Source organism: Colias eurytheme, chromosome 18 (assembly GCF_061535395.1).
Source record: "Colias eurytheme isolate Ceu_HAF_F1 chromosome 18, ilColEury1 Martin Lab GWU primary, whole genome shotgun sequence".
NCBI lineage: Eukaryota > Metazoa > Arthropoda > Insecta > Lepidoptera > Pieridae > Colias > Colias eurytheme.
Window position 1 is genome coordinate 4,710,535 of NC_142997.1, and position 12,334 is coordinate 4,722,868.

General features: G+C 33.3%; 1 protein-coding gene across 1 annotated transcript in view; it reads right to left on the minus strand.

Moving 5' to 3' along the window:
- The window catches only part of LOC149900603 (neural cell adhesion molecule 1-like), a 73,923-nt gene that overhangs the window by 3,569 nt on the left and 58,020 nt on the right, over positions 1–12,334 (minus strand). Inside the window, exons 13-14 of the mRNA XM_090112224.1 lie at positions 3,710–3,892; positions 50–208 (exon numbers count right to left, since the gene is read on the minus strand). Coding sequence (XP_089968350.1) covers positions 50–208; positions 3,710–3,892 — 342 coding nt within the window. The remainder of the gene's footprint in view (positions 1–49; positions 209–3,709; positions 3,893–12,334) is intronic.

The window sequence follows — 12,334 nt, forward strand, 5'->3', positions numbered from 1 at the left end:
AGTAAAAGACCAAAACAACATAATGAATAGGTAAATAAAACAATCTCACCAGTCCTCCTCGCAGCGTCATTGAACGCAATGTTTTCCAGCAGGGTTTTCTCCGAGTCGCCTTTGAGGTTTTTTGCATAAATGAGTAGATTAAACGTGGCGCCCTCTGCATCGCCCGGTGACAGCTGCCCGAGATCTAATTTGAACGTCACTAGACCATCTGAAAGGCAAATTACACCAACGTACTGTGTATTAAAGGATTACGCTTTTAAATTTAACCATATTTTTTTATCTATTTCATAAGTTCTTGCATTTTTTGTTTGATTTTACGCGAGTATTCATTTGGAAATTAAGGATTTTAAACTGAGCGTGGTCACGTGCCAAACGTCCGCGTCGGGATAATAATATAATGAATAAATCGCGTTTAAAATCCGTTTAATTTTTAAAAGATCTTGCATGTTTTTTATGGAATTTAACATTAATCTTACATTGTCAAAATGAAGTGTATTTTTAATACAGTTGAAAATAATTAATTAGTATAAAACGCCGTTATCGGTAAAGCTGTGTGAAGCGGTACTCGTTAAAGTGCTTAACACTTATTTCAGTTAAAATGCGTGAAGTAAGGTCAGCCGAGGCAAGTGTGACATAAATTTAAATGGTACAAATTTTTTTTTTAAATATTTCGTTACCGTAATAGTCCTATACCGATATTTTAATTTTAATACATTAATTATTCATTTGTTCAATGTTTTAACAATGATTTGTAATGTTCCTAGAAGTTTTGTGTGACATACGTAAGCAAAAAGAAAGGAAGGTTGGCGATTGACACACTTACCCCAGGAATGGGGCAAGTGTAACAGATAGCATTTTTATTTGTTCCTCTGGTTATTGTTGCTGGTCTCTTACTGAAATAATGAGATATTAAATATGTCAACTTAATTTATGATCTAATCCAATAACACGATAGTCTATTCTTGCTTGCAACAGATTTATATTCTAGAAGGGGTAAGTGTGACAGATTTTTCGAAGACTAGTGATGTGACAGTATGTTACACTTCCCCCGGTAAGGTTTAAGCATAATAAAACGTAAATATGTACTTATTAGTTAAAAATTATATTTAATTAAAAAAAGTAACTATTACAATTGAAGCCATTTTCTTCTCAAACTCCTCTGAAAAAACTGTTGGTCCCCATGAGATTTCGATTTTACACCACGAACACCATTTACGTGTGAACATTGTAAACTCTGGATGCTTTCAAAGCTGTCATATGCTGCTCCCGTACTGCTTTGACTGCTTCGCGTAGAGTTTCTTGAGAGTATTTATCAGTAGTTTTTCTTTTATAGTATCGTACCATCTAAAACAAAACAAATGCTTCAATTTTACTTTAAAAATAAACGTTGTATAAAATATATGCTGTCCCATCACTATCATGGTATCCTCATACAAAAGGCCTGGGGTAAGTGTGACTGTGTCACACTTTCCCATGTTAGGTTAGCGGGTGAGGTAAGTGTGACAATGCACATATGTCAAAGAATATCAGAAATTTGGGCACAGAAACATATAAAACTTCAAATACAAATCGTAATACTTTGTCACTTACCTTTATTTCCTTAAAACAACACTCCAAAACACCAAAAATCACTAAACGCGACGTCCCAAATATCACGGACTTCAATCATAATTCGCTTTGTTTTTCAAAATGGCGTATGTCGGTAAAACAGTTGAGTATTTGCTGTGTGTCAATACAAAAATTAATGATGAAAAAGTTCTTCTAACGTACGTTAGACGGCGTTAAAACAAATAAACGTGTTTAGGGCGCGTAATTTGAATTTGTTACACTAGCCCCACTGTCACACTTGCCTCGGTTGACGATATACATTTTCAATATTAACGCCTAGTAGTTTATTGAATTTCCTTTTTATTAATTAAAATTCAGCTGTAATGTTACGTCAAATGAATGTAAAAACCCAGGATCAGAACTTTTTAAATCGATGTTATCCGTATTTATTCTTTGTCAATGTATTTATCCAATCTTTCATACATATTTAAATACAGTTTTTTCTACAGTAATATTATAAAGATAATTGTTGCTGATTTCAAGCTACCTTTTTCTTTTTCAGTTTCTAATCCGCTGGAAGCGGAACCCAGAGCGCCTAGCTAGTCAATCTCAAAATATTATTCTTCCAGTATTCCTACAGGAGCAGGATGTACTCTTATAAAAGGTAAAGTGAAGGCAAGACGTCATTAATTAAGACACGGTTACAGATCCCGAGAGAGCGCGCGCGGCTGCATACAAATGCACTGCGCACGTGATGATCTCGAGCAACGAACAAATGTAATGGGGATTCTGTGTGAGAATTTTGTGTTACTGTAAGTAGTAGGTAATAACTGGGCAAAGGCGAAGTCGATATTTTATTTCGTCGTAGATCAATAGAAATTTTTACATATTAGGTGCAAGTTAAAAATAATATAACACTTTTAGTTGATTGAGTGGAAAATGTCACTTACAAGTTAAACTGTCTAAAATAGTTATTTCGTCATGTCCATTTCTTGATTAACGTATGAATAGATACATTAGAAATCACGTTTTAAAATATATAGAACCTATTATAGTACCCTAGGAATTTGTAAAGTGCTACTCTATTTTTGGTAAATTACATAACAATTAATAAAAGAGAATTAAATGAAATGAAAAGTAATTTTCAATTCAACCGCAATAGAATGTTATCGACACAAATTATGTAATTGGCTGTTACACGCAACAAATATATTTAAATTTATTTAATTATATTTAACGATCTGTTTTTTTAGAATAATTTGTTAGATTACTATCACACAATACTGTAAATTCTCCAGCAAGCAATCTTGTTACCTTAAAGAGCTTCCCAGAAAGTTGAAACCATACTACGTAACTTTCATTTTTATGTATAACGTCTTCAATGGCAATAAAATAACGGGAATTTTATTTATTGTAACTCAGTTCTACCATAAATTGAAACTGATTTCGGAGAATTAAGAACAAAAAGACGAGACAGTTTTCAGCAAAATTGAACTTAAGAACATTGTAAATATCTTTATTGTTCTATTCATGAAATGTATGAGATACATTCAGGAATATCAGTAAAATACTCATAAATATAACATTTATATAACATCAATTTAAATTCATTAGTTGTAATAAATTTCTAGTTATAATATTATTTACTTGATCCTATTAAAAAAGAAGATATTTAGGTCAAAAATTTTCCATTCCATTTTTATACTTTGTTAACCTATGTACTTTGAACATCTAGATGTTGAAATCTGATTTCAAAATTGAATTACACGCGTTTTACTAATTCCACTTGTTTTACTAGCTCCACAAGTTTTTATTAAATATTAGATGCCCCGCCAGGCAATGTTCTACCCCATTGCCCCTTTAACTCAAACTCAAATACTTATTTATTCAATTAGACTTCTTTTAGAAGTACTTTTGAATCGTCATTTCATATTTTTAACATTTAACACCGACTTTAACTATCAAGGATAAGTGACAATACAATAATTCTATAAGTTAAAGCGTGTTTTTAAGTTTTAAAACAATATTTTTTATTTCTCTGTATAAGAACCTTCCTTGTTCGTTAACAAAGCCGTTATAAAATAGCCGAATTGGTCGAGACGTTCCCGAGTTTTACGCTTAGCAACACATTCAGCGATTCATTATATAGATTCAAACATACCTGTATCATTAACAGTGCTATTATATCTGTTGTTGTTCGTGTTAGGGTCCAGTGCTTCCAACACAAAGGTCTGGGGAAGACCTCCATCGTATCCCGCGACGCAGCGCACGAACAGCACCGCCGCGCCCTCCGTGCCGTTCGCACCGGCTTGGAGCGAACAGTTCCTGGGAGGCGCTGGTCGTGCTAAGGAGATCATTTAGACAGATTTACAAGTTAAAATATTATAATAATAAAAAGACGTGTGGCACTCGAGGACTGCCGCGGTAAAGCTATTGCATGCTATGCCTTCAAGCCACACCTCCGCGCCCGTCCCCGTGGGGAGCGTGGGGTTTTTTTGTTACGGAATTTCTGGATTCGGTCCCCACACTCAAGGCCCGCGATAGAAGCTATGCAATAGCTTAATAATTGATTTTCGAGGAAAAAGGTCCTTTTGTTAGTAACAAGAATTTCTTAAAACTATGTTAGTGTGCCTTAAAATTAATAATACAATTTAGTACATGTAGACATAATGACTACTAGGTATTATACGTAATACATGATTATGGAAGGCCAATTTCATTATTAACCATTTTAAGAGCCAGTTAAGCAAAATACAAGAACATGCCCAAAAGATGTGACGACCATAAATAAACTATTTAGGAAATAAAGAGTTTAAAACAGATATACAACCCAATTTGTGAATATTAGAATAATCCCTATTATTCTAGCAGTTGAACGTTGCCCTCGACGTATCGTGATGTAACATACATTCGACAAATCTGCATTGTGATTTGTGACGAAAACAAGGATATGTATCATCGCGACACGTGAAAGGGACAAAACGTTCCACTGCGTACTACTAAATTATTGGCAAAATTTCACTCCTTTGGAAATCAGAAATGTACTGTTAATGTGCTAATCCAGACTGCTATTAGGTATATATCCAGACTATCAATTTTCATACGTATTTTCATAAAAAAATTAAATAGCTAATTGGATATTCATACAATTTTTTGTATAAATATAATATTTATTATTATTTATGTTGGAGTAATTTACAACAGGCCTTGTCACGTGCAGACTGCAGCTGTATAATGTCAGTAATTTGTGTTACAAAAATCGTTAAATGAAACAAGTTCCCATTTCTCCTAACTATTGAGTGAAACGCAAACAAGTGAGACAAGTCAAGTGTACTTGAAAGGATTTTCATAGTTCTTTCTACGTTAATTGGGGCCACGTTCGCATGTTTCTGATATAAGCATGATCGGTGTAATATAATGACTTGTAAATGAATACATGGGCGCATATGAATAAATCTGAATGTCATCATACCTAGTATTTTCAATAATTAGTACAGACATCATTCGACATCGATTTATCCAAGATTTATCAAAATATATACACACTTCATTTTACCTTCATATATTTTTAGTTTTTACTCTAGTATTTATTCAAAATACTCAATGTATCGTTTTAAAAGAAGTCTAAATTACATTGAGATAATTTTATTTGTAAAATTACTTCAGATCATTTTATACAATTTTTGATATAAATAAAAGCAAATTTTGCACGCCACATAAGCGAAGCGTTGAGGTGGGTACTACTGTCACTTCGCGCAAAACATCTGATTTTTCAAACTCAAAATGTCTTTATGTATCATACATTGCACTTGTAAGATAATACATACACACACATATTAAGAAAAAACACTATTTTTAACATTCATGATATTTTTGATGTCATTTTTGTTATTTAAACTAGTTAAAAAACAGTTTAAAAAAGTTCTGTCTTGGACGTCCGTGTGTCTGTATGTGCGGAGGATTTTCTTGTTAACACGATAGCGACCGAAATACTTTACTAATCGAGTCTTTTTTTTTCTCTTACGCTTGAGTATGCTCAGGAATAGAACCCTTTCATTTTTCAGGGTCTGATTCGATGTGGTTTAATTGTTATTAAATAAACAAAAATAATAATTAATAAATAATTATTAAAAAAAATTATGAGGCGTGCACTTTTGGATTTTCCAAAGTATTTTTAGTTTTTACTCTAGAATTTTTTCAAAATACTCAATGTATCGTTTTAAAAGAAGTCTAAATTACATTGTTTGATAAGTTTTATTTGTAAAATTACTTCAGATCATTTTATACAATTTTTGATATAAATAAAAGCAAATTTTTAATAAATGTTGTAAGAAAAGCCTCATTAAAAATGGACAGTTGTAACAGCGTAGCTCGTTGCAGTGCCGTTGTGATTTCCATTCGCGATAATATAAGAGCTATATTTTTTTTAAATGTTATAACTTATATAAAATTAAGTTAATTATTATGTTACAAGTGTCAATTAAACGTTACTACGTAAAGTTTTTGTCAATAAAGTATATATTTATTCGCCAACATTTCTGCAAAGAAAAGGTAAAAAGGAATACTCAAATTATTCGGTGTTCTTGTGAAATATACAATTTATGTCGGAAAGCAAGGTGGGGTAAGGTTTCAGCTTAACAACGTAATATCTTATTAAGAACATTTTTCGCGTCAAATAATTTAATCATAGTAATCCCGAAAGGCTCGGGCGATATTAATTCATGTTACATGCGTTGAAATGAAAATTAAGTGCAGAGCTAAATTCACTAATTTCGACTTGACTTATAGCGGTAGGGTCGACAGTTTAACGTGTTATGTGTTATAATTCTGAGGATATTAAACGTTGCGGCCGAGGACGGTATTTCGTTGCACCTAACTTATATTTCCCCCTGCAGCTGCGTCATAGATATATTTTCAAAGGCATGGCTGTTCTGGACAATTTATGTGCACTTTCATGCTCAATAAATGCTATCTAGGACAGCGTTTGTCTTATGTTTTCTGCTCAGCGTATTGTTACAGAAATATAATACAATGGACACTTTAATTAATTTCTGAACTATATGCATGCGAACATGGATATAGAATTGATGGAGTTTCCTGTATAAATGCTAATTGTACTATTTTTAACATGCTGCATTTCACAGACTTTTGAATGCATTTTGAGTTTAACTTGTGATTGATGGTAGGAAGACATATATATCTTACTTAGATTTATTTATATTTAAAGGTTTGATGAGTTCAAAAAAGAGTAGTTAGGTAGGTACTAAAGTTCAAAAGTGAAATATTAAAAAATGTAGAGATATTGTGATATCACGCTCTCTTAATAATTTAATTTCTCCTATATTCTTACTTACCGGGTTTTTAAACAATTATGCACTAATCAAAGTCATCATAAATTCACTCTTAAAAACACAAGCATATTGCAATGATTAAAACAAAACATATTAAATTAGGTCTCTTAAACCCGGGTTCACTTGTAAACAAACATGATGAATTTATAGCAGCTATATCCAGAGAATCTCCGGACATAGTTGCTATAAATGAAACTTGGATAAGAAGCGGCCAAGAAGGCTTAGCCCCCCAGGTACCAGGTTATGAGTTTCGCAACTCTCCTCGTAAACACAATCTCAAGGCACGCGGTGGTGGGGTCGGGTTTTTTTGTAAACTAGGAATTTCTTTCAGAATTCTAGCTTTTCCTGTGATTGATGATACAGTGGAACAAATGTGGCTATCTATACACTTAAATGGGAATCGTTTAATAATTGGAACAGCTTACAAGCCTCCTTGGGTTAACACAGAATTGTTCCTAGATGCGTTGACCTCCTCAATTAATTCGTTTAATGACTACAGCTATCTCCTCTTAATGGGTGATTTCAATATCAATTTATTGAATGAGCATGATGGGAAAACTTTGCAATTAAATCAATTTCTATATTACTCCGGTCTAAAAAATTACGTGCAGTCACCTACACATATCACTCCTCACAGTGAATCGTTAATAGATCTTGTATGTACAGATGCCCCGGTAGTGAGTATAGTTAACCATCGAATTCCTACATTAGGTGCACATTCCCTTATTGTTACTGAGTTAAAAATTAAAAGACAAAAAATTCCACCCAAATATATTAAATATCGTCCCTTAAAAAATATACCTATTAGTTCATTTAACTCTGATTTAAATTCTATCAACTGGGATCTCTTTCTAAAGCAGGATTGCGTAAATGACTCGGTTAAATTATTCAATGGTATCATTCTTAATCTGTTCGATAAATATGCACCCACTAAAACTTCAATTATCAGAAAACCGCTTCCACCTTGGTTCACAAGCAATTTGCAGTATATGATTTCTTTACGCGATAAAGCACACAGAAAATATCAAGATTCAAAATCGGATGTCCATAAAGAAGCTTACAAAAGTCTCAAGCAGTTAGTCAATTGTGCTTTTTTCAATGAAAAAAGGGCATTCTTTAATCATAATATAAACAGTAATTTAAACAACCCAAAAGCATTATGGAAAAATCTAAAGAGATCTGTTCTACCTGACTTTAAATCTAACACATCACTACCACATACTTTTAATGACCCCGATAAAATTAATACTCATTTTCTCAATATTCCAGGAGATAACAAAGCAGATACAAATACAGTTCTCCATTTTAATTCAAAAAAATTTTCAAACGCTACATTTTCGTTTACATCTGTTAGTGAAGACAGCATAGCTAAAATTATTTTATCAATTGATTCAAATGCAGTGGGGTCTGACGAAATTAATAGAGATATGATCATATTGACATTACCTCATTCATTAAAATTCATAACCAATTTAATCAACAGATCGCTTGCTTCAGGTGTCTTTCCCTCTCTTTGGAAAAATGCTTTAATTCATCCCCTCCCCAAGGTTAACAATTGTTCAGATTTAAAGGACCTACGTCCGATTAGTATTTTGCCCTACCTGTCGAAAATACTAGAGAAAGTAGTTCAAAAGCAGCTTGTGCATTACTGTGAATCCAATAACATATTTCCATCTCTACAATCAGGGTTCAGGGCTAAACATGGGACCTCAACAGCTCTCTTTGATGTTATTGATAAAATTCTTGCATCTCAAGATAAAGGCTTTGGAACTGTCCTAACTCTTTTGGACTTCTCTCGTGCTTTCGACAGTATTAACATCTCCCTCCTTTTAGCTAAGCTATCGTACTACGGATTTGACTCAAATACTGTTGACTGGTTTAAAAGCTATTTGGAAAATCGTACTCAACAAGTTCTTTTACGTAATCCTAATGGCAACAATATACTTTCAAAATCTATGAAAGTTACCAGAGGAGTACCTCAAGGTAGTATTTTAGGGCCTATCCTGTTTATATTGTACACAGCAGACATTACACAGTCAATTAAACATTGTCAATTTCACTTATATGCCGATGACCTTCAACTTCTCATTCCTATCAGCAGGGACAATTTTGATGAGACTATCACGAAACTTAATTCGGATTTAAATAATATTTCATGTTGGTCTAATAATAACTCTTTAGTGTTAAATCCGATAAAATCTAAATTCATGATCGTTGGTTCCAAAAAACAGGTCAATTGTTTATCACAGTTAAAACCTAAAATTTGTATCGATAACTTACCTCTCGAATGTGTCAATCAGGTGCGCAACCTCGGTATTGAAATGGATAATAATTTGAATTTTGAAGCCCATGTCTTAAACGTTACTCGAAATTGCTTTTATCGTATTAAAGTTTTATATAAAATTCGTAATTTCTTATGTGAAGATATGCGCATTCGCCTATGTGAAACTCTAGTCTTGTCCAAACTAAACTATGCTCTGGCAGTTTATGGTCCTTGTTTGCTTCAAAGAACACAACGTCTCCTTCAGAGAGTGCAAAATGCTTGTGCACGATATTGCTTTCAGATTCCTCCAAGAACACATATCTCACCATACCTAAACATGCATAACCTACTTAACATGAAAAACCGTCAAAAACTTTACTTTGCCAGTCTCCTTTTTGACGTTATTAAATTTAAAAAACCTTCTTATTTATATGATAAACTTTTATGGAGGTCCTCCAAAGCCTCGAGTGAATGTAGGTCATGCACAAATATTTTTTCTGTGCCTAAATACAAAACAGCCGCCTTTAGAGGAAGTTTTAGATTTCTTGCTACGAAATGCTGGAATGATATCCCGCCTCCTATTCGAAATTCTCAATCAAGGGACACTTTTAAAAAGAAGTTGAAAGCTTATTTTCTCGTTATTCAAAAACAGTCTACATAAATACCTATAGTTATTTTCTGTGTTTAATAATATCTACTATAAACTATAACCTCCTTGATATTCATTAAAATTGTGTCCTTCTTTTACTTTATCTATATTCTACGTTTTATATATTATTGTTCTGGAAAGGATGTCTTTAACTTCTTCTACGTACTTGGCGTTGGCAATATAAATTCATAAATTACACATAAATTCATTATTACACACTATTTATTTTTTATTACTGATTCGTTTCCTCTCAACTCACTCAGCGGATTTTACGTTCTGACTGGCAAACTATGTTACATACTTCATACATCAAAATCTTCTTACTTTATTGTAATACTGTATAGCATAATTTAGTCCGTTCTTTAAAATTATACCCTATTTTATTAGTCACTCCTCTCTACTTATATGGTGCTGACAGAATAACAGCGTTACAGCCTCAGCTGTAACATTCATGCTGAGTCAGTAATCCTTTTCCCTGAGGTGATACAGATATAATATAATATTATTACGTCTACACAATATATTGTTTTACCCAGTTATACCTTGTTTTTTAAGTTATAAGTATTTTTTGTATCTAATGTACTGTATCATTTTTTTGGGAATAAATGTGTTTCTATTTCTATTTCTACAGGGTGTCCAGTGGCAGATTTCAATGTTTGAGGGCTTGTAAAAAAAGAAGTATTATTTCTAAACAAAATATTTTTATTAAAGTCAAAAGAAGACGAGTGCGGATTTTATCTTCTGAAAATTACATTTTCCAAATGCCGCCCTTCTACTCTCACACACTCCTCAATCTATTCCGCATGTTGAGAAAAACTTGTTTGCAAAGGGAACTGGGAATTCTGTTTATTTCAGCCCGGATATTTTCCTTCAGTTGTCTTATGGTTGTTGGATTTGATTGGTAAACCACAGTTTTTAGATAGCCCTACAAGAAAAAGTCACATGGACTTAGGTCTGGTGACCTGGGTGGCCACGGGATGGTGCCGTTTCGGGATATGTGCTTTTCAGGAAATAACTACCGCACTCAATTCATTGACACATTAGCAGTATGAGCCGTAGCAAATCTTGAATAATCTGAATTTAGTATGGATGGAGCTTAACCTTTTTTCACATAATGACCTGAAAAACGATTTAGGAATTCCCAATATCGACGAACGTGTGCGAAGTGATAAACGAGGATTTTCAATTACAGAATTCATAACGAGTTTAATGTTTTCTATCGTGGATACTGATGGTGCTGGTCCCGGCCTAGGGTTATTAATGACTGAACCTGTAGCCCTACACCTTGCTAGCCACGACTGTATCAAATTTATCGAAGGTCCATCTCTTAAACGATGAATTTGATAATGGTTATTAAACCGACGGCGTGTTTTTGCCAGCGAAATCACCTGAAAAGTATGCCTCAATAGCATAAGCGCGATGCTCTCCGCTCCACTGCTCTATGGCGACAAAAAAATCCGCAGAACTCACGCGCTGAATGACACCCCCCGCGTCCCCCTCGTACGTCGCGTTTTAAAACTAGAAGCGCTCAAACATTGCAATCTGCTGCTGGACACCCTGTATTTCTATTTCTATATGTTATATTCTTAAAATAATATATAGGTAGTATTTACAGTTATAATATATGATTTGCTTATAATAAAATGTCCATACCTACTAAAACCTTTTTTAAATTAGTTTTAAAGAGCAAGATATATTTTAGCACCCTCAAACCGGCTGTTAAATAACCATACTAGAAACCGTACGTATATATTAATGCTATAATTTGGAGACGTGCTGAGATTATATCTAATAATATAAATGGAAGCGGCGATAAGAGAGAACGAAGAAATTCACATTGTCACTGAATTTAAGACGTATAATGAGACAGCCGCTACAGCCGCTCTCGGGGGTGAAACCGGAATGTGGCGAAAATATCTTTTACGCTTATATTTGTCGTATCCAGCCATATGGATCCGCAAATAAGAGATATGAGATTTTGCACATTTATGTAGGTTGGACTAAAAGCTGCAAACTGAAATTATAAAACGTGTAGCATTCTCGGCTTTAGAACGTTCAATGCAAACGTGTGCTCGTATTTTTATTATGGCTGTTATTGGATTTTTATTTCATCATTTTGATTAAAAAGTGACGTGTGAATATATTTTCCTGTTATTGAAATGTACGACATTCAATGTTGTTGCTAAAATGTGTGAATGAAATATGATTTAAATAAGGCTACTTCTAATAATAATAAAAATTAGCATACCTAACAAGATAAAACATAGACCAACTGGTTACATGGATATTTTTTTTATATCATCCCATAAGTTGTTATCCCTTATGAAGTACCAAGTTAGCTTGATTCACAAAGTTAAATAACTTGGCACAAGATGGTATGCTGGTAGGAACAGGAGGGTAAAACTAAACACTATATGAAGTTTGTGCTCCGAGCTTTCTGAATTTTGTGCGTAGTTCTTCGTTTTAATGCTAACATTTATTGTCTGTATAACGATAATAATAACAAGCCAATTAATTAATTAG